Source organism: Actinia tenebrosa, unplaced genomic scaffold, assembly GCF_029948245.1.
Source record: "Actinia tenebrosa isolate PJP-AT-01 unplaced genomic scaffold, QUT_ActTen_1.0 PGA_scaffold7__59_contigs__length_16204524, whole genome shotgun sequence".
Lineage (NCBI taxonomy): Eukaryota > Metazoa > Cnidaria > Anthozoa > Actiniaria > Actiniidae > Actinia > Actinia tenebrosa.
The window spans coordinates 4,269,456-4,293,253 of NW_028292584.1; the positions used below are offsets into that span (position 1 = coordinate 4,269,456).

General features: G+C 36.3%; 2 protein-coding genes across 2 annotated transcripts; one reads left to right on the forward strand and one right to left on the reverse strand.

Moving 5' to 3' along the window:
- Nucleotides 1–1,305: 1,305 nt before the first annotated feature.
- On the forward strand, nt 1,306–3,683 carry LOC116298379 (uncharacterized). Its single transcript, XM_031706801.2, has 2 exons — nt 1,306–1,836; nt 2,659–3,683. Exons 1-2 carry the CDS (start codon nt 1,534–1,536, stop codon nt 2,893–2,895), a joined length of 540 nt encoding a protein of 179 aa, XP_031562661.1. The 5' UTR covers nt 1,306–1,533; the 3' UTR covers nt 2,896–3,683.
- Nucleotides 3,671–23,453, reverse strand: LOC116298378 (dynamin-binding protein). Its single transcript, XM_031706800.2, has 22 exons — nt 23,274–23,453; nt 19,461–21,625; nt 18,533–18,671; nt 17,977–18,038; nt 17,583–17,624; nt 17,143–17,245; nt 16,591–16,673; nt 15,991–16,129; nt 15,270–15,436; nt 14,092–14,209; nt 13,198–13,289; nt 12,619–12,674; nt 12,329–12,422; nt 11,604–11,709; nt 10,659–10,789; nt 10,250–10,354; nt 9,665–9,796; nt 9,370–9,531; nt 8,859–9,041; nt 7,751–7,921; nt 6,600–6,788; nt 3,671–6,251 (listed from the first exon to the last, which is right to left on the reverse strand). The coding sequence occupies exons 2-22, from the start codon at nt 21,603–21,605 to the stop codon at nt 5,730–5,732; spliced, it is 4,941 nt and encodes a 1,646-aa protein (XP_031562660.2). The 5' UTR covers nt 21,606–21,625; nt 23,274–23,453; the 3' UTR covers nt 3,671–5,729.
- Nucleotides 23,454–23,798: the final 345 nt, after the last annotated feature.

Consider the following 23,798-nt stretch of genomic DNA (forward strand, 5'->3'; position numbering starts at 1 on the left):
TTGCATAAATATTTGGTAGAAATATTTGCTCAGACTCAAAATATGCCAAAAATACTACGAAAAAAATACACATTTCAAAAACCGCAGAGAAACTTACTCTTATTAAGATATTAAAAGAACGCATTCCAAGAAAATTGAATTTCATAATCTAATTTTAAACGCAGAAATGAGATATTATTATGAAATTCTAAAAAAAATTATCGAATTTTAAATATTTTAAAAATAGGATGCTCTCTTTCTGTTATATCTGAGACTAATAGCATTCCTACGAGAATGTAACTTTTGTAAGTACATTGAAGCATTTCTTTTGCAATCTATGCTTCTTTTTTACCATAGCAAAATGACGTCATGGCATCGCCAATTTTTTCGTGCTATAATCCAGACAACAGTCAATTATTTTTGAATTATTTTCTTTATAGGAATACTAGTTTATAAGTGTATGTTCTTCTTGTGATCTCAGAATATTCTATTTTATCAAATTTATTTATCAAGCTTATTTATGGAAAATTTTTTATCAATAACATTCTTTGTTGGTTGCATAATTTTACGATCTCTGATATTTATATCAATTACAGTTGTTTTAATTTCAAGTGATTTGATTTGTTTTGTTTATCTATAACCAGACCTACTAACAAGTTATTCAAGCATTTGAACTTTTAGATAACATTTAAGCTTTCAAAAAACCTGAAATAAAATCAGTTGAAAAGTTAATAAATTCCTCATCAGTTTGCGACGATTTCTCTTTACATTAAAAGTTAAACTTCTTCTCGCATTTTTGTCGTTGTTGAAAGTTACTTTATTTCTTTATCGTTTATTTAAAAGAAATGGAAAAATAATAAAATTAACAAACAGTAATCGTGAAAGATTTTTTACCACTCTCGTTTTTATATCATTGACAGTTCAATGGCTTCCCACAAATTTTTCATGTAAACAAATGTGCATTACTTTAATAATTATATTTTCTTTCTTTCCTTTACTATAGTATGTACATCATTACTATTTCATATTTTTGATGAAAAAGCCGTTAAAAATTCTTTAAATTTTTGCAGTAAAACTACGTAATGTATAAATAATCAAAATCATATGACTTGTTTTTTCGTTTTCATAGCATGGATCGACACAAAATGGCTTTCGAAAAAATTGGCCGTAGCAAAAAAATATTATTTTGTTGTTGGGAGAATAGCCTTATTTAGCGCTTGATAATATCAGAAAACCCTCCCTTTATGTCGTAAAAAACATTTAGCACTTTTCAATTAAATACGTATACATTTGCATAATAAATTAATGTCGTAAAATATTTGACCGGGATTCATTAGGGTTCCAATATCGATGTATATGTTGATCAATTTGAACTCTACAAGGGTATGGTCCGCGTATATTCATTATCAATCGATATGTTATGATTTTCTTGTCGATCTAAAGCTTTTGGAGACATTAGTCAAAGACAAAAGCTAACTATCGTCGCAGCAAGCTTCAAAGATAAAGCGTTCATCTGTTATTTCGGGCACGACTGCCAGGTTGTATGACTACAAAATGGCGGGCGTCATTGTATCAAGCGCGTTCGACCTGCACGACAAAGACATCAACCGAGAAGATTTCTTCAAAAGACTTAGCAACCTAGACGTCAACGACTACCAAAATCTTTCAGGGTTTCTGGAAGATTTTAAGTTCAAGAAATTGTCCATAAATGGGTTAAACCGAGTTATAATTTTCGCGGGAAGGGAAGCCACTGCGCTGTTTGATGATTTTACTCTGGAAATATGGAAAAAACACTACATTAATGAAGATGTTGCACAAATAGCTATTCTTCAAGGAAGTCTTCCTTTTCCTTTGGAGGTAGGTTGATATGGTTTCTATAAAGATTAGTACGAATATTTAGTGTCGCATGCTGTCAGATTCATGTGTCAACATCGGAGTGAAGAACGTGTGCAACTTCACGATAAACTACACACTTCTCGAGTTTACTAGTAAAGCTTAAATAAATATAAGGTTATGTGAATTTAGTACCAGTTATATATTGACCGGGGGAAAGTTAAACGTAAAGATTTATAATTGAATCGATTTGCTAAGGAATCGAGGTGTTGCTTTAGGAAGAAAACAGCTGTTTTGAAATAGTTGTACTAAAGAATGTTTAGTCATGAGGCGCTAAGCTTAATCAATACGTACTCCATCTGACCTTTGAGAGCAGAAAGACGAACTAGAACGACCGATCTTAGAAGGAATTCCGAATTTAGCTTGTATTTTTATTAATTAAACGGGCGAGTAAGTTTCCCTTGGGGATAAGATTATATCTGTGAAAAAATCTGGAAAGGAGAGTCGCCTGAACTAGCAAATTGATTTCAACAAACGTCACTTCCTGTCTTGTAGAATTCAAGTTGTTCTTATTATAAGATGACTATTTGGATGCCCGGCCGACCACAATGGATGGGTTTTCCCATGTTTCCATCCATATTGATTATTTTTGGGGTAGGGAGGGAGGGGGGATTTTTATTAGTCCAGACCACCCACTCAAAACTATAGTATGCTTCATATTTCCTGAAAATTCATGAAAATCATTAACTAGATTGAAAGCAAAGCAACCACGAAAAACCACTTGTATGACTAAAGTTTACATAAATTTTTTATTTCTTTTCAATCTTGATGACTTTTTTTCACCAGGGATTATTTGTAGGCAAGACAACAGGAAAAGTTTATGTCTGCCAGGAATCGGATGATTATCAGGAACAGAACATCACTTGTGTTGGTTACAGCATGGAACATTTCCTTACTGTTGGCCCTCAGAAACTACTGGAATACAGCAAACCACAGTGTATGTTTGAAAATTGTTACGGTTGCTTTGATCCACTGATTAAGGATCGAGTGTTGAATTCTATTGGACTTCCATCAAGACAATAGTAATCCAATTGGAGTGCTTTTCTCTGTTATATTTGGCCACCCTCAGTTAATTTCAAAATAGTTCAAGTTAGAAATTTGATGAATGATAATCGATGAAGTCAAGAACTCAGAGCTAGGACATGAAGTTGTCAAGGTCATAAGAACAAGAGTACCCTGCGAGCAGAGGTTTTTTTCCCTCTCTGTAGGGAAATTTCCTTTAGTGCTTGCAGTTGCCAAAATATTTTAAATTGCACTGCCAGGGCATATTAATTTGCAAAACCTTGCTAGTAAGTTTTGTTCTCATTAGCAAAAATTTCAAAGTCACTAGCGATCGGAGTGGTGAATAACAAACATTACTTGATGCGGGTTCTAAACTTTTCAGTCCTTCAATTTCTGGACTGTAGTCATACTCGCAAACTTAGTTAAATTTTTTTGTCACTTGCTAAATACAGAATTTCACCTGCATTTTGCAAGTTGGTGAGCATTAAATTTGTGCCCCAACTGCTACTACAAAAAATATTCCTAGGATTTTATGAGATCTGCAATGGCATTATTCATGACCTCCAGCTAAGTATATATGGGTGGCAGGGATTATGCTAGGGTGTTTCAATCTTCTTACTTAAACCAGGTCCCAAGCATTGAGTAGTGGGTGCCAATATGATAGAGTTTTTACCCAAGCTAGACCATAATGCATCATGTTCTCTATCAGAAAATACCTATGGAAAAATATTACTGACACCCATTGAAGCTGAAAGTGTATGTCAAACTGAAAATAACTAAAAACGATAATAAAATATTAATTGTAAAAACCTATCTTTATTTTCTTTGTTTAGTGGGTATTAATTATATAATACTATGTGGAACTTCTGATGTATATTACAAAGTGAAATAAATGTTTAAAATAGTTTAATTGTGTTTGTTAAATGGATAGTTTGTCAATTTGCAGTGGTGCACAGACATCTTTTGGTCTATATGTGAGCATAACAACTTTTAAATATCTTGTTCAATAAGTAGGGGATAATTCACCACTTCGGCACTAGCTGTCACATGGTATAAATTGTATTGGATTGTGTCATGGTCACCAAACAGTTCAGACATTGTTCTTGAATTTCCGAAGGAATGCACTGACTTTTAAACAACTTATTTACTTGATTTGTTTTGTTAGCCCCCTAAAAAACAAGCAAAGTATCATTTTTCTAACTTTATTCAAGCTTTTCTTACTGCTATTTAGAGAAACAGATAAGCAAACCAAGTAGATAATTTGTTTAAAAGCCAGTACACTTGTACGTGAAATCTGAGAACAATGTCCGAACTTTTTGGTGACCGTAACACAACCCAACACCATTTATATCACATGACAGCTAGCACCGAAGTGGTGAATTACGTCTTGTAGTTCCGCCTCCAGCTAATATGTCTCTAAGTTTTATTACATTGCAACTTCTAGATGCCAAATGATTTACCTATATTGTAGTGGTTTTACTTAAATTGTAAATAAAGTTAGTAGACTATCTTAGAATGGTCTTAACCCGTGAAATGGTAGACTAATAGAGGTTAGAGGATCTTAAAATGGTTTTACTTAACCTGTGAAATAGTACACTAATAAAGGTTAGCAAATGTTACTTAACTGGTGAAATGGTAGACTAATAGAGGAACTTAAAGTGGAAAAAGGATAGAGTGAAGTCATTTAACCCGTGAAATAGATATTAGACTAAGGCCTAGGGTAAACGTCGAACTTTCCATGCACCGAACTCATTAAAAACAATGGATATCAGGTGATAATGAGGCGGCATACTTTGATGAAATTAAGTTCGGTGTGTGGAAAGTTCAACGTTTGCCCTAGGCCTAATACACATTAGTAGATCCTAATTCCATTGATTTCTTTTGTGTCTATTTGACTATTACACGGTGACTAATAGTTTATTTCATGGGTTAAATGCATTCACTCTAGAAAAGAGGTTATAAATCTTATTTGCATTGTTTTCTTTTGTTTTCTCAGTGGTAATATGTAATAAAAAGTAACTTTCGTTTCACAGGTTAAATGAAATCACTCTACTGATGGCTTGCTCTTATAGAACTAGTACAAAATGGTGTTGTGTTTTCTGAAAATTTTTCAATATTTTCATTACTTACTTTGTAACTATTTTGTTATATCTTACAATTCAATTAGACTTTATCTACAAATAGCTCCAAAAATAATTCAATTTTATGAATACTGCATTGTGATTCATTTACACTCGAGTTCGAATTCAATATAATAGAAATTAATATTTTAAAGTTATGTATTTAACATTATTCACCAAAGGCAAAGCAATTATTGGTGAATATTTACCGAGCCACGAGTCTTCAAGCAGCAAGGTAAATATATTTGAAGATAACCACTGAGCCTGGATTGGAGGCTAAGCCCACATACACTGGAGTTTGAAGAGTCATCAATAGCCCCAAGTAGAAAAAAGCTTAAATAAAAGCAAAAGACCCCTTGCAGCACATCAGAATGCAGCCCAATATGGAGGACATAACAATAGGTTTCAAATTCTCAGGAGATTGGAATTATTTTGTTTTGTCCTCCAAATTCAGCTGCTTTAATGTCACATGCAAGGAGTCTATAGACCTCGGCTCAGGCGCATTAAGGAATTTTTTTCCATTTCAGACCATGCGTCATTCCCTTGAGTATCATTTCTTTATTTAATGGTTGCGCACGGCTGCCAATGAGAAGACACATGAATATGGATACAACTCAAACAAAGGATCTTATTCTCAAGAGAATGACGTGGTCTGAAATGGGAAAACACTATGCCAGAGCCGAGACAGTCTATTACTTTGTAACTGAAAAGATTTCTCAAGTAGTACCATATTAATTAATCTTCAAGGGGAGCGAGAAAGTTAGCAGCAACATAACCTTTCTTGCCTTCAGTTTCCACCAGCCACCATTCTGAGTTGCCCTCCAAATCATGTTGTTGTAGCACACTTACTATCTGACCCACGTCCAAGCTCAGCTCTGCCGAACTAGTTGCTTCAAATTCAAACTGTGCATAATAGTTTAATTTTTCCTTTGGTTCAACAGTAGTTTGTTGGGATTCTATGACAGCATCATCATCATCGTCATCATCTTCATCATCAGAATCACTGCAAGCCTGATCCTCTTCACTATATTGGGAGTACTTCTCAAGAAATGAACTTGGGACGTAACCAGAAACCCCTGCACAGGAAACCAACCACCATTCAGGGTTACCACTGCTGTCGCACTGTCTCTGTATAGTGACCAGCTCACCTTCATTTAAGGGCAGTTCACCAGGATTCTGTGCTTCAAAGCTACAAACTACTACATATGGTTCAAAGTTACTCGGGGTTATGTCTACAGGAATTTGAGGCTGAGGAACCTGGATAGAAAAACAGATTTGATTGGTTAATGTTCTCAAAGGATGGTTAACTTTCAAAGATACTGTCTTTGATTGGCTTATGTTTTCAAAGGCTAAGGGCTGCAAAGAAAATATTATTTGATTGGCTAATGTGTTGAAATGCTAAGGAACTACAAAAGAAAAGCATCTTTGATTGGTTATAATCTTTAATGTCCCAAGGTAATTTTGCTTCTAATGCTACACTTTCTTTTTTGGCCCAAGTTTTCCAGGGAATAAAGTTTAATCCCTGGATTTTCCAGACCTTAATGTACCTCCACTTCCCTCCCCCTCCCCCTCCCCCACATCTCCTCACAACGGAGGTGTATTTACCTGAGGTGCACCTTGTTTCTTTGGAGCAGGCTTTGATTGATCCACACTTTGTTCTTTGATAGGTGTAGAAGCATTTACTGACCGGGGTGGTGGTGGAGGTGCCATTCGTTTCTTAGAAAGACTTCCTATTCGTTCACGACTCTGTGTTTTGTCTTCTGGCTGCTCTGGTGTCATGTCACCTGTAGAGGCCTGTAAAAAATAGACAAAACTTATTTAACTTGTTTTTAAGGTTTAGGGATATGAAGGACTAATTGTGTTATCGCTGTTGTTGTTGCCAGTGCTGATGCTACGAGTGAGTGTTATGTTGTCATTGTTAAAGCTGTTGTTGTTGTTGTTGCTGATACTATTGTTGTTGTCACTGCTACTGCTGCTGTTGCCATAGCTGCTATCATTGTTGCTGCTGCTGTTGCTCCTGTCATTGCTGCTGTTGTGGTTGTCATTGCTGCTGTTGTGGTTGTCATTGCTGCTGTTGTGGTTGTCATTGCTGCTGTTGCTCCTGTCATTGCTGCTGTTGTTGTTGTCATTGCTACTGCTGTTGTTGTAGTCATTGCTGATGCTGTTGTTGTTGCCATTGCTGCTGTTGCTGCTGCTGTCATTGCTGCTGTTGTTGTTGTCACTGCTGCTGTTGTTGTCGTCATTGCTGCTGATGTTGTTGTCACTGCTGCTGTTGTTGTCGTCATTGTTGCTGATGTTGTTGTCACTGCTGCTGTTGTTGTTGTCATTGCTGCTGTTGTTGTTGTCATTACTGCTGTTGTTGTTGTCATTGCTGCTGTTGTTGTTGTCACTGCTGCTGTTGTTGTCATTGCTGCTGTTGTTGTTGTCACTGCTGCTGTTGTTGTTGTCATTGCTGCTGTTGTTGTTGTCATTACTGCTGTTGTTGTTGTCATTGCTGCTGTTGTTGTTGTCATTGCTGTTGTTGTTGTCACTGCTGCTGTTGTTGTTGTCATTGCTGCTGATATTGTCACTGCTGCTGTTGTTGTTGTCATTGCTGCTGATATTGTTGTCATTGCTGCTGTTGCTGCTGTAATTACTGCTCTTGTTGTTGTCATTGCTGCTGCTGTTGTTGTTTTAGCTGCCATTTTGTTGTTATATAGAGCAACATTAAAATTGCAGAAAAATTTCCAGATAAAAATTGTACTAAAATCACTTACAGGCAAGAGAGGAATCAAGGGATGTTTCTTAGCTTCTCTTCTTTTTTTCAGAATCTCTTTACCCAAAAACTGACTTGGAATAATCGAAAGATCAGCAAACTTTTCTATTACTTTATGTGTTTGAGTTGCTTGATGCTCAACGATGTCACCCTCTTCCTTTACCAGTGGCATCTGTAAATTAACGATATATTATAGCTATTACACTGCTAGTTGTGTATTACAACCGGATGATTTTATGAGTGAAAGTGAGATTATTTTTTAAAGCCCCAAAGAAATCTCAACTAATTATTTGTTTATTTATTATTATTTATTTATTATTATTTATTATTATTTATTTATTATTATTTATTATTATTATTTATTTATTTTTATTTATTTATTTATCTATTTATTTTATTATCATTATTTATTGATTCATTTATTCATTTAATTTATTTTTTGTTATTATTCATTTATTTATTTATTATTATTACTATTATTATTATATATGTATATTTTGTATTCACTTGTTTATTTTTAATTAATTAATTAATTTGTTTTATTTATTTTTTCCTAAGAGCACGCGAATTTGTTAAATTTAATGCGCGCGCACACATGCCATGGTTTGATTGCATTTTTCTTTGTCAATATGTAATGTTTTTCATTTCCCTGAGGATGGCCGAGTAGGCCAAAAGCTCGGAACATGTATTAAATTTATGGTTGATAAGACAAATTATCATGAATGTAACAACAACCAACAAGGAACTATTTGATTTAAGAAACAATATTCATGTCGTATAATAAAATGGAATAATTAATCAAGGGATAGCGCAATGTCAATCTTTCCAAGCATCAAAGATAGAGAACCGAATCATATTCAAGGGGTGAATACAATGTCTAGTTTTTGCATGTTAGCCCTCTCTAAATGGACCGACACATAGTCACAACAAGGTAATGCACAGTCAGAATATTATAGTTTAAGAGTAGATTATATACGAATCATATTCAAGGGGTGAGTACAATGTCTAGTTTTTGAATGTTAGCCCCCTCTAAATGGACCGACACATAGTCACAACAAGGTAATCCACAGTCAGAATATTATAGTTTAAGAGTAGATTATATACTGTACCAGCATAAGGTTTGTGTATTCTCCTAGCATGATGGCATGAAAAGTTCTCTTAGCTTGACTAAAGTTCAGGATACAGTCTTTTACGAGGCTGACTGTTTTGTCGTAGAAGAGGGGAAGATCTTCTAGTAACTGAGCGTTCAATGCTTCATAGTCTTTCTTAGCACTTTGAAGCTCTGCTTTTGCCTGAAAAAAGTATTCATACAAATATGATCAATAAACAGATGATTACAGTGATGATGATGACGACCACGATGATGATGATGATGGTTATGATGATGACGATGATGGTAATAATGATGGTGATGCATGATGATGTTAATGATGACTGATGGTGGCGATGATGATGATGATAGTGAAGATGATGACGATGATGATGATGATGAAGATGATGACATGTACAGTGATGATGATGATAGTGAAGATGATGATGACGATGGAGATGATGACAGTGATGATGGCGATGATGATGATAGTGAAGATGATGATGATAGTCATTTATCCATAGACTTACAGCCTTGAGTTTATCCCCGTCTCTGATCTTCTCAATCTTATTTGAGCAGCTGTCATAATCCAGACATTTGTGTTCTCTTTTCAAGATCAGCCTTTGAGGGCCTTGAAACTTTGATAGCAGAATGTTAAGGGGAGACAACACTAATTTCTGAACATCTGTCATCTGTAAAAATATTAATAAAACAATTAAAAATTAGTCCTCGAGCCCCAAATGAGCTATTGACTCATAGGCTATGAGGGTGAGAGGACTAATTGATTTAGTCAAATCCAAATAGTTGGTCAAATATATGACTTACAAATGAAGCAAGGAGTACATCTGTTATTCTAGTCATGGTTGACTTGTACATTGTCACTTCTGTACAGGTTAATGCTTCCATGTAGTATTCTTCAATGTTCTCACCATTTGTATACTGATGCTTGCCTATTTCCTACATATACAATCAAACAAAACAGTCCTTTAGGTAGATAGATGGATGGAATATTGGAAGTATGGATGGATGGTTGGATGGATGGATGGATGGATGGATGGGTGGGTGGGTGGGTGGGTGGATGGATGGATGGATGGATGGATGGATGGATGGATGGATGGATGGATGGATGGATGGATGGAACGATGTGATAGGATAAATGGATAGATGAATGGATGGCAAAGGATGGAATAGATGAATTGGATATGGATGAATGGATAGATGGATGGGATGACATACTGGATAAACAGGTGGATTGAATGGGACAGAAGGATAAGTGGATGGGATAGAATGATAATAACTACATAATAGAATGGAATTGGTGACAGATATGAGGGGATAAATGAATGGTAGATAGAGGGATGGGTGGAAAGACAAATTTTGTCAAGAGTGTCTTACAATACTATAAATTACCTGAAATTGTTCCATGTAGGCTGTAACATTTTTTATTAAATTCTTAACTGCTTTTTCCAAAGCAGTAAACCTCTTTTCCTCTTCATTAAATTGTTTGTCTACAGTCTAGCATGGAATAGAAAATAATATAAATACAGTAACCAAAGATATCATATGAAAATGAATCAATGAAAAAAATTATTCCTCTCACATGTTTTATTACTACAATTTTCTATTTTCTGCAAACACGGTAGTAGGAGTTGAACGCTGAAAATTTTTTTCCACTGCTGTCAATCAAACATAATCAGTCGATACCTTTTATGTTCTTGACTGGTGGCAGTAAAAAAAACGATTTCACAACAAGCACTTGAAATCTCTGAGTTCACAGAGTATTGAAAAACAGCGAAACCAAAACAGCAGTAAAACCTACCTGAGAAACAAGTCCTGTGAACTGTGTAATCCTCTGGTTAAATCTTGAAGATTTCTTCAACACTGAATGCCAGTTCAACTTTTGGATTTTATTTGAGATACCACTGTCTTCCACTCTCTTGTACTTTAAGACTGAAAAAAACACAACTAATGAGTAAACAAGTTAATGTGAATCATCCTCATCTTCATCAACTCTGGAATTATCAGCCATCATCATCATCATCATCAATACCACCATCATCATCATCATCATCAAAAAACAATGATGATCTTCAAAACCATCATCAATACCACCAAATGAATGTAAATCATCCTCATCTTCATCAACTCCGGAATTATCTGCCATCATCATCATCCATCAACATCAACACCGCCATCATCATTATCACCATCATTAATCATCATCATCAGCAGCACCATCACAACCATCACCACTACAACCAATGGTCTTTACCTATGTCCTTTCTTCTTTTCACTTCATTAATAGACTATAGCTGTCGCCACATCATTATCACCCATACCTCCATCATCATCATCATCACTATACTTTGAACTTTTTGAACTTTTTATTTATTAACACACATTAATAGAAATAAAAGAATCATTACATTATTATATACTCATCATCATGATCATCATCACCATAATCACTGCAACCTGATACAAATGGTCTTTACCTGTCCTTTCTTCTTTTCGCTTCATTAATAGCTGTTGCCACATCATCATCATCACCATATTCATCATCATTATTTATCATTATCATAACAACCATCACCACCACAACAAAAATAATGGTCTTTACCTATGTCCTTTCTTCTTTTCACTTCATTAATAGCATCATAATTAACATCAGTCATCATCATCATCACCATATCATCATCATCATTTTTCATCATCATCATCATCACAACCGTCACCACCACAGCCTGATACAAATGTTCTTTACCTATGTCCTTTCTTCTTTTCACTTCATTAATAGCTGTCGCCACATCAGTCATGACATGAATTGCTTTGATAAGGTTTTGCTTGTCTTTGTGAATCTCAGGAGTATACTGGAATGATATTTAATTATTATAGATTATCAATTAATTGATACTGAAACTTAACCAAAACTTAAATCTTATCCAATAACACTGTCACCAGGTGTCAGTATCAAGTCTTCATAGCTAAAACACTCAATCCTGAATCAAAATAAAAGTTAGAACTTGATTTTTGCCGAGGGACGAAAACTGGATAACCAGGAGAAAACCCTCAAAGCACAGGAGAGAGAACCAACAAACAACTCAGTTCACATTTGATGGCAGGTCTCAGGCTCAAACCAATGACCACTGGTGTGTGGTGAAATAGTATAGCAGTCTTCGTATGACTTTGAAAAGCTCAGTGCCATAAGCATGCCATGCTGCTACAATGATGTTTCTAGAATTTTAATTGGCTGATTATTATCTTGTTCAATGTGATTAGTCTGATGGTGCTTTGACTTTAGCGTGACCTTGTTCTTGCCATGTTTATGCCGTGTTCCGGGTATTTGATTGGATGGAGAGTAAATTCTCGTGCAATATGATTGGTCTGGTGTATGCCTTGCTGTGTCACAACTGGTTCATGTTGAGAGCTTTTCACAGTCATACGAAAACTGCTCTGGCATCACACACCACTTTACTTTCCAAGACATACCTTAAGCAGTTCACTCAGGAGTAAAGGATACTTGAGGACTCTCTGGACAGGCTTGATGAGAAATGATGACAAATCCCAACACTTGGTACTGTCCCTAAAGTAAATGAATGGAAAAATTAAAAAATGAATGGATGGATGGAATAAAGTTAAATGGGATAATGAATGAAATAATGCAATACAGTGGTATGTTCATTGAGGCAAAGAAAAGGGAGACTAAGTTGGTGCAATGTGATGCAAGTTGAATTTATTTTTTAATATCTGCGAGTGGTTGACTTGCAATGATTTCATACCTTATGGCTTTGAGGCACTTGTTGAATACTTCTTGTGCTTCTGGTACTTCCTCATACTGAAGTTAGAGAGGAAAAATGTATTTACATACACCAATTTGAAATATGGTGACCAATTTGAATAACTATTGTTCTGGACTGACTAGCGTTATGTTCACATGAAAAATAGAAAAGGCTATGAGAGGCCAGTTTTACACATGTATGAGAGGCTAGTCGGTGCAAAGCAATAGTTATTCAAATTATTGGTCACCATATTTCAGTTCCGAGTATATACCAAGATCCATCAAATGCTACGATATTTTGAATTTTTGACTAATGCTCCGCCCTTTTATCCATTCAATTTGTCATACCAAAATCCATAGGAAGACTTAACCCAATAGTACCTTAAAAAACCACAAATTTTATCAATACCCTGGAACTTCTTTTGAGCTGACTACGAAAATCACCTAACTGTGGAATAGTCCTGAGTTTTCCTATGAAAGCCAAGCCCACTTTTGTATGATTGTGCCACCCATTTTCATAGATAAATTCCAAACATCACAAGGCACTTTTTTTGAGTGTTGTTAGAGGTCTTTTAGATACCTTTTCTAGTAAACTAATAGCATCATCATGGTTTCTGCAGTACTGAGCATAAACATCTTTGATTTCATCTGCCAAGTCCACAAAACATTTTCCTGGTGGTAAGAATAGAAATATGTGAAAATTATTAATTTATGATTGAATATAAAAATGACTAGTAAGGGTTAATAGGCGAATATTACATACACAAACAAACAACATTGAGTTAAGTGACTGATTGATTGATTGATTGAATGGAGTTGAATGATGGATAGGTAAAAGAGAGAGAGAGAGAGAGAGAGAGAGAGAGAGAGAGAGAGTGGGTGGGTGGGTGACTGACTGACACTGATTTACCAAACAACAAATAAACCTTTTTACTAGGCATGATATTTTCCCATTTTAGACCGTTTGCATTCTCTTGAGATTACTATTCATTGTTTGGGCTGTAACCAGGGGCATAGCGAGGTCCCCATCATGGGTGGGGTGAGGGGGGGCAGTGTACCATTTTCCCGCCAAATCCACAGGAATCCCACATGAATCAATTATTGTGTTTCTCATGCAAAACCATTAAACAAAGAAATGATACTCTAGGGAATGACACAAGGTCTGCAAAGGGGCAAAGCATTTACCATTTTCCATACATTGGTTCACTGGTCAAACACAAAGCGCTCAAGCGAGGCACCAAGGTACTTTCAAAGGATTATCCAAATTTGAACCTTGCAACCTCAACTGAATGTTTTGTGTTTGACCAGTGAACCGATGTATGGAAAATGGTGAATTACGCCCAATCTAAAGAGGTCTATTCCCCCACCACCAACAACAGTTATTGGTTGACAAATCAAGTGATGAGCTTATTAACTGGTAGACTGAGTGATGACAAAGTGATGGACAGACTGCTCGGCATTAAACAATACTCACCAAGCTCTTGCTGCTCCACATCCTTTCCTCTCACAGCCTGTTCAAATCTACTCAACAGCTTGCTAGATGTTTCGATTACAGATTTCATATTACCAAAAAGAATATCTGCTTCCACAATCTAGGGATAGAAAATGAAGCTATATACTAAACATTACACTTGATTGCTGTTGTGCCTTATGGTTGACCTGTGAATAGACCCCTTGCAGTACGTAAGTCAGAATGCAGCTCAATTTTGAGGACATAACAATAGGTTCTCATGAGATTGAGGTCCACATCAGCCGTTGGCTGTCGATGCAATATTTGTTTTAAAATTTTGTAAACCTAACCTGCTTTGACAAATAAAGGATTGATTGATTGATTGATATTTGTGTCACATACAGTCGACTCTATTTAAACAATCACCCTTGTAAGCAACCATTTCCCTTAAAGGGGCACTTGAATGAAGATGGATAAAAATTGTAAATGACTTTTAAACTAAGTTAAACGTATCTATATGGTGCCAAGCAACATATTTTCTTTACAGTAAAATGAATCAGATAAAAATTATCAGTTTTATTCAGCATCTAAATTGTGAGTAAATGATGTCATTTACTCAACTGTATTGTTCTTTCTGCTTTTGAACCAAAATTTCTCAACTGCAAATGGCTCCTAGGCTAAAATGTTCATTAATCATAATTGATTCATATTATCCTTGTATACTTCAATTATTCAGATTTTCAAAAATTGAGGCGTTTTCATCCAAGTGCCGCTTTAAATGACCACTTTCACAAATTCCCACTTTGTTTTCCATAATGACATTTTTGTTATTAAAATCTCTCGTAGGTGACCACTCTCGTAAGCAACCATCTGGTAAGCTACCAACTTGTAAGCAACCATCTTCACAAATTTTCTTTTTGTTCTCCATAAAAACACTGTTATTAAAATCCATGGTAAACAACCATCTCTCATAAGAGATCACTTTTTTCCACCCCATTAGGGTTGCTTAGAAAAGTGTCAGAATTCAGGAAAAACATGTACTGGAGATTATAGATCCCTTGCATGGATTTCCTAGAGGAATTGGTCTGGGGAACAAAACAATAGGACATCTTTTCTTATGCAAAAAAAATCCATTGTTTTGTCTCCCAGAACAATTCCTCTAAGGACTCAGTGCAAGGGGTCTATGTCTACAATATGGTTACCTTGGAGTTCTTGAGTTCATCGGCAAAGTACTTCAGGCAGAGCTGTAGATCTCTCAAGTAGTCCTGCTCTGTGTGGATTAGTTCATTCACAACTTTTTGTCTTTGTTCTGCAGAGTGTTTTTGGGTGGATGGGCTGGGTTTAGACTGGTCCAGGCCTTGTAATGAATCTGAAAAGGGATTATGAAATTTGACTTTATTGTAAAAATCACCACTGGTGGCAAAAGAAGTAATATCATCACAACCATCATCACCAAGATTATCAGCAGCACAATCATTATCATTACCATTATACATCATTGAGATAATATTCATCATCATTATTCATTATCACCATCACCATTAGCATCCACTTCATGATCATTGGCATCATCATGCATCATTATCATCATCATTAAGTATTGATCAACAATACCATCACCACCACTAGCATCCCCATCATGATCACTGGCATCATTATGTATCATCATCATCATTATCATCATCATCATTATCATCATTATCATCATCATGCATCATCATTATCATCATCATTAAATACTGATCAACACTACCATCACCACCATCAGCATCCCCATCATGATCATCACCATGCATCATCACCATGCATCATCACCACTGATCATCATTATTCATCACTATCATTATGTATCATCATCATCATCATCATCACTATAAATCATCAATTAGAATCAAGATAATAAATAGAGAACAATTTCCATACCTTCTAACTCCTTGATGCTTGTATTAAGATCATCGATGATTCCATCACACACACTAAGATTCTCAAGTACTTCTTCACGGCGGCTATCTTCCACAACTTCAAGTAGAGTTTCCAGACTTTTACGACTCCTTGCTTGTTTCTTATTTTAAAAATTAAAAGAAATATTCAGAATCATATTACACGAATGGCAACAGGAGTCTGGCTGACCTTAGATTTCTTAGGAAGGGATACACTATTCATTATCAGGACAAAGCAATGTATAAGTTCATCAGCTTATAGTCCCCTTCACAGTTCCCTGCTCCCGCTTTGAAAGGTACCTGTGCCTGTGCATTGAAGTGAGAATGGTGATGACCTTGCAGTTATTATAGAGGTGTGTGAATAACTATTAATTGTTAAAGGTGTCCTCTATTATTGCAAGGTCACTGCCTTGCTTGCTTCGATGCACATGCATAGTACAGGAAACTATGCAGGGTGCAAAGAACCTCTTGGGAGAGGGGGTACACCCCCACCATCTCTCCCCTAGATCTGCCCCTCAACGACTCCAAAGATAGTAACAGACTACCCTTACGAGGAATAACAGCACTTTATATATCAATGTACCTGTAAGTCACTTTCTAACAGCGATATATTATCCTCTAGTGTTTTTCGCTTTTGGTATGTTTTAATAAGGAAAGTTCTTTCACCTACGAGAAACAACAAAATTGTTTTAGTTTGTGAAATGGAAAGTTTCAATCTTAAAGATGGGAATCAAGCTTGGTGTAGTAGTAGTACACTTGCCCCTCACCTCTAACCTCTTAAATTCTTGGACTCAGTATCACATGGGAAGCAGGGGTTGAGTGCACTTCTTATGCGTCGTCTCTCACCACTGTGACCCAAGTTCAAGCCCCGTTTTTTCTCAAGGTTCTCTGGTTTTCCTCCCTCCCTAAATCCTAACCAGCTAAATTACGATTTGTTCTGTCAGTTAGCCTTACATTGCCCTGACATAGAAAGAACCTTTGGACTGATCAAAGTCAGGCCATGGCTAACTCATAGATTGAATTGGAATTTAGAGCACTACTTTATACTCACAAGTGTTACTGACTCCAGAAATTGAAGAGTAATGAAGAATAGAAAAAACAAATACAAAAGAAGATCATAGGTCTGGGTATTTACCCTTCAAACCATCAATGATATCCTTCCATTCAGCAATCTTTTGCTGGCTGCGAGTGATCTTGACCTCCATTTCCTTGTACTTATCTTGATCATGCACAAGCATCTTTAATGAACAGAAGCAACCAGGTTAGGCCAAACAAAAATATAAGTGTGTTACCTGTTGCATGAGAAACATAATTGGGGTCGGTAGGTCTGGTTTTTTGTCTTTTGTCTTTACTGATACAACGAGGTATTTTTCGTTTTCAGTAGAAGTGAGCTTACTGGGAACCCTGTGGTGCTTTTGGGAATGAAAAAAATATTAGGGTCGGCAAAAATCGGCAAGAAAATTAGGGTCGGTTGCGCAACAGGAAACACTTTTTGTTTGTTTGGCCTTATCAATAACAAGTGATACTGTAATCTTTTTAATGTTCTGTTAAATAATTTTATTTAGAAATTTTTACCTGTAAAATAGTCTTCATTCCTGAGCAAGCTCTCCACTCAACCTAAACACACAAACTAATTATTAAATGGATGGATGGATGAATAGAATGCATGGGATAAATGAATGGATGGGTTGGATCGATGAGTTGGATAGATGGGTGGGATAGATTCATGGGATGGGTGGGGTAGATGATGTTATGGTTAAATGCGATGGATGAATGGATGGATGAATGGATAAGTGAGTGGGATAGATGCATGGGATGGTTGAATGGGATGGATGAATGGATGGATGGATAAATGGATAATTGGGTTGGTGGGATAGATGCATGGGATGGTTGAATGGGATAGATGGATGGATGGATGGGAATGATATACAGATAGAATAGGGTGGAATGAAAGGAATAGAATATATACCTGCTGGTTATGCTCAGCATTAGCTATCTTCTTATTCAATTCAGCAACTCCAGGAATTTGAACTATAAATAACAAAATCAAACCTTAGAATTAAAACTTGGCTTAATACAGTAACAGTACTGCTCAATAGCACAAGCCAAATCATACAATTCCCCAATCATGGCAACATTTTAATATCCGTCAAATTTTATCAAACCCTGAAACAACCTCTGGGCTGATCTAAGTAAGTGCATGGTTAACTCACAGATCAAACCCTGAAACAACCTCTGGGCTGATCTAAGTCAGTGCATGGTTAACTCACAGATCAAACCCTGAAACAACCTCTGGGCTGATCTAAGTCAGTACATGGTTAACTCACAGATCAAACCCTGAAACAACCTCTGGGCTGATCTAAGTCAGGGCATGGCTAACCCACAGATTGAACCCTGAAACATCCTCTGGGCTGATCTAAGTCAGGGCATGGCTAGCTCACAGATTGAATTGGGATAATCCTCAATCCAGAGAGAGATCCAGCTTGTAAACTCTAGACTACACCACCCTTGATTTCATTTTTTACCAATATTAGGACTGTTGTAATCAATGCTATCTTGATCCTGTGCTGAATCTTCTTGATCAACATTTGATCCAAACTGTGAAGAGACCTTTCCAGACTTCCCTGCAGCTCTGATATCCTCCAGACTATTTGATTTATAAAACTGTTGATGAGAAACAAAAACAAAAACAAAATAGCATGTCACAAATTTGGCAACATTATGTCCTGAGATATTGTAATGCCGTTGGGATATATGTGCCCCTATGGCAATGTCTCTCACTGCTGTTAATGCCTGACGTCACGGGTTGCAACCTTCAATCCATATATATATATGCAATGCACAAAATTTTCAAATCATTCTCAAGAGCATGCATGAAGAAATATAATACTTTAGGTTAAAATGTTTTTCAGGGTATGCCTCAACTTGTATAGAATATTCATGTAATGATAAAAAGGTAATTATACACCGTGAAAAGATGAAAAAACTGACGTTTCCGAAGCTAGTCCTTCGTCAGTAAGTTTTTTCCTCTTTTCACGGTGTATAATTTACCTTTTTATCATTACTGTTTCATTAGAAACACCGACGCAGCTCACACTAGTTTTTAGCTAGTCATATCTTCTTAGAATATTCATGTGTTCCAGTGATGAGGGTGTTTGGAATTTTACTGTTGGTATTTGTTAGTATTTTGATAATAAAATGAGGCTCACCCTGCATAAATGAGTCAGTATCAATCTATAATCGAGGAACACACTCATATTTGAGTGGAGTCATTCTCATTTGACTTAAACTTTTTTGAGATAGCAAACATGGTACATTGTGGCGTAACTTCAGTACAAACATCTTTTGTTCATGATGCCTTATATGATGCCTTATATAGTGTTGTTTGTACCCAAGTTAGACCACAATGCATCCTGTTTATCAAACTCAGAAAAGGCCCAAGCAAGTACGTACCTTATCGTCATCTTCTCCAACGTAATAAACAGATGCTGGTCTTGCTTTTTTGTTCTCACTTTCCTTCTCCTTCTCCTGTTTATAGTTTGCAAGTCGTGCTGACGATATAGTTGCTGACCTAGTGATATTGCTGGGTCTGTCTTTGTTCGTCCTTGTAGGGGGAGGAGGTGGGCGTTTTTTATGTGCTGTCTCCACCCTTGGTGTCGGGCGCAATCCAACACTGTCTTTAAAATTTGGTTGCGCAATGTTTGGTGAGCTACCAAACTGTGTCCTCTCTGATGAAAATTTATCCATATTAGTTGTATTGTTAGGCTGATTTGCTCTTGTCCTTGGTAAACTATAAGATTTATAGTCATTAGCAGCTGTCCTCTTCGGTGGAAGTGGAGCCTTTCTCTTAGGTACTATGGGTAACTCCTTAGATCCAGATTCTGATTGGGTACTATTAGAAGGTAAAGCCACTAGGGGAGCAGCGAGGTTAAGAGAGGATGCCCTGTTCGAGACACTCATGTCCAACAGTGAATCCCCACTGCAACCTTCACTTCCCTTTCTAATACTCTGTCCACCATCTTGACTATCAAAGCCGTAGTTAGCTATAGATGATTTCTGTGTATATGCCACACTGCTCTTAGACTTTGATGGGTTAAAAGAAACAGGTGTGAACTTATTATGTGAGCTTTTAAAAGGAATAGCATAGAAAGCCTTGTTAGTTTGTTGTTGGGAGGGGCTTGATTGAGAAGAGTAGCTCCTAGAGAGGTTTCTTGTAGAAGTCCTACTCTCTGCTCCAAGTGTCTGAGATTTTGTCTGGGGTGGTCTTGGGGCAGGTTTGGGCTTATTTGAAGCTTTCAGTAATCTATCATCTCCTACACTTGTCACTCTTGTTGCCCTACTTTTATTTGGGCCAGAATATTTACTAAAATTAATTTCAGTTTGTGAATGTCTTTTCCCTCCATTACCTGCCTGGGTTGCTGTTATGCTACTAGATGTGATATGTGCTGGTTGATTTGTCTGTGCAGCGAACCCTCGTCTTATGTCTTTATAACCCAAGCTTTCACCAGCTTGCACGTGACCATTAGGTGTAAAATCGGCAAGTTCTAAGTAGGCGGACGGACACATCCCTGAAACCCCACTATCAAGTTTCCCTTCAATCCAGTTATCATCAACAACTTGTACAACAGTAACAACATCTCCTTCATTTAGGGCTAAATCTCCTGTGTGCAATGCAGAAAAATGGTACAAAGCCCTTGCTCTGTTTCCTTGTCTCCAAAGAATTTTCTGTGGCTGTACAGTCTTTGCATGATCATTATTTGTCTGACCGGCATTTTGTTCTTCAGGTGGTAAGTCAATTTCAACATCAACAAAGCTGGCTGGGAAAAGTCCAACGTTGCCATCAAGCTCTCCTTCTAACCACTGTGACCCTGCACGTTTCCGAAGAAATATAACCTCCCCTTCTTTAAATGTTAGCTCAGAATCGCTTTCTCCAACAAAAGGATAGATGGATGTTGCACAAGCTCTGGGTGGAACTTCGTAAATATCTTGTGAACAATGCTCTACGTAACTCTTAGGAAATAAGCCTGATTTCCCTTCAAAGCTCCCTTCATACCAATCAACATCAATATCTTTAGTTATTATGATTATTCCTCCTTGGGGAAAGCTTAATTCTTCATGGTTTCTTGCTTCAAAGTCATACAAGGCTCGCACTGAAAACATTTCCTGGTTACCATATATTCCTCCATTCTGATAAGACATATGATCGTCCCCACATATAGAATCGTATAAATTCTCATTTCCAACATAAGAGTTAGGAAATATTCCTATTTTGCCCCTACTTTCCCCTCTCCACCAGTTTTCATCAACTTCTTCAATGACATTGATTCTTTCGCCTTTCAAAAAGCTGAGCTCGGAGGGTCTTATCCCATTATAAGTTTCTTTAGCAACAAATACATCATACTGTAAGGAGTGGTCAATCTTTGTTGTATAAATAACAGGAAATAGTCCCTTTTTGCCATTGATTTCTCCTTCATACCAATGCTCATTGACCTGACTTTTAACCTTTACAATATCTCCTTCAAAGCCTGATAGTTCATCTGGGTTACTAGCTGTAAAGTTGTAGAACACTCGCACAAAGAAATTGCCATGCCCTTCCATTTATGTAGTAGTAACATACTCTGCATAAAACCAAGAAAAAAATTAGAAATAACAAATTAAAACTTGTCACCAATAGATGAGCTTAGGGATGGGCCAACAAGAAGGACTGACCTCGCTAGCCTGAGTCCCTCATGGAGGTAACCATGGCAACCATGCCAAAGTCTACCCCCTGGCACCTGTCACACTCAAACTCAGTGGAAAATACTTACCTATACTATACTTAGAGCAGGGAGGTGGGTGGGTAAATATTGATTCGCAACGATCAGCATTAATGTTTGGGCTAGTGCGGGATGGATCCGCAATGATCAGCAAGAAGGAGGGGATTAAATCGAGTGGCAAGCACATTTTAAGCCCCTGAAACCCCTCAGATCCCCCCTAACCAGCTTCTATGTGGGAGGCCGCTGGGCAGAATTGTCTCAGTTTTAACCTTCCCTAAATTACATTTAGCCTCATTATAATTGAACTTAAAGATTGCTAGACAAAGATAGTCTAACTAACAGGATCCAAAAATCAAACTCAAATTTACTAATAATGAATGAACAGACGATAGGAAACATGCTAATATATTGTCACATATACATGTATGTTCAAAGCAAAGATTACTAATATAATATATCACAATAAATTATCAATTTTATTTTTAGAAAGTATGTATAGGTGTTAATGTCAACCCTCACTGCCATCACATTCAATTACAGACTACATTGGATTATTTTATTAAAACACTTCTAATATATATGTATATATATACTAAGCTAATAATTTTCTAACAGATTTTCAAGAATTTTATATATGTATATTATATGTATATATATATACTAAGCTAATAATTTTCTTACAGATTTTCAAGAATTTTACAAATCGATAGAACAATCGTTCTGAATAACTCAATCCTACAATTGGGGCTCCATACAATTTTGTAACATTCGAGTATAAGCTATAAAATCAATACTATAAAGGATAAACCTTTTATCACGTAGGAAATAGTTCTATTGTCTTAAAGTGAAGCATTGTTTCGCTTCAGTTCTGGATGAGTTCGTATCTAAAGCAACTAATCAAAAATTCAAAACAAAAATGTTTCAAGTTTATTATTAGATTCAAACATTATAATTTAAACTTCTATGGTCTCAAATGAACTCCAAGGTCATTCAATTTCGTAATCCAGATAAATATTTTGGAAAAAATTCGCCGATAAAACTAAGCAGTTATGTGAATAATTTTGCTAAACGAACCAGATCCTTCTACATATAACTTCAAAAGTTGAAAAGTCTTACTTTACAATTTCAAACTTTTGAAATAATCTTGCCGAACGTTCATCTAATAGTTAATATGTAAGCCTACCTAAATAGGTTGGGTAGAATAAAGACAAAAAATTAAAACTAAAAGTTTGTATAAAGGAATTCGTATTTAACAATTAAACCGCGAAGACGAACGAAGAAGCAAAATATTTTGACTGGTATTGAGATATTTTTCGACGAGCATTTAAACAGTATAGTAATATTCAGGTAAAAATCTCAAAATTATACAGACCTTAAAGGTCATAAACTGTAATATTTCAAAGAATAAGAGGCGCAGAAGAATGAAAAAAATCCAGTCTTAAAACTTGACTCATTTATCACGAGATTTGACATTAAAAATTTGAAGTGAAGTCCAAATTGAATGACTTACCTTGGAAAAAAGCTAACGTTTTACTAAACGACAGCCAGCCAGATATTCAAAATGCATAGAATAGGGTTAAATATGTTGGTTTAGCGATAGTTGAGAGGTTTTCATGTCGAAAATGCCAAGTTTTCAGGTCAAAAGTTCCCCGCTATTTTACTGTTATTATTGGTCGTCACTTCATGTACCTCTATTTAACAACCCAATGCGCATGACTGCCACCGCATACGCTCATGGCTGCAGGCGTCACTTCTGCTGCTCCTCCGATCCCTCCCCACTGAAAAAAATTCAACCTAATTTTCACATTTTTTCTTCTTTTTCTTTTCTTTTCGTCGTGTTTTGAAGTTTCCTGGCTTCACTTCGTTCCTTCCTTTTGCTTTCTTTTCTTTCTTTCTTTTTTTTTCATTCAAATTTGAATATCAGCGCCCACGAAGACATTTTACTTTTTCACTAAAATGAAAACTCTCCCACTCGAAACTGAAAACTCTGAAAACTCACGAACCGTCCCTTAAAAAATTTTAACTTTTTTTTGAC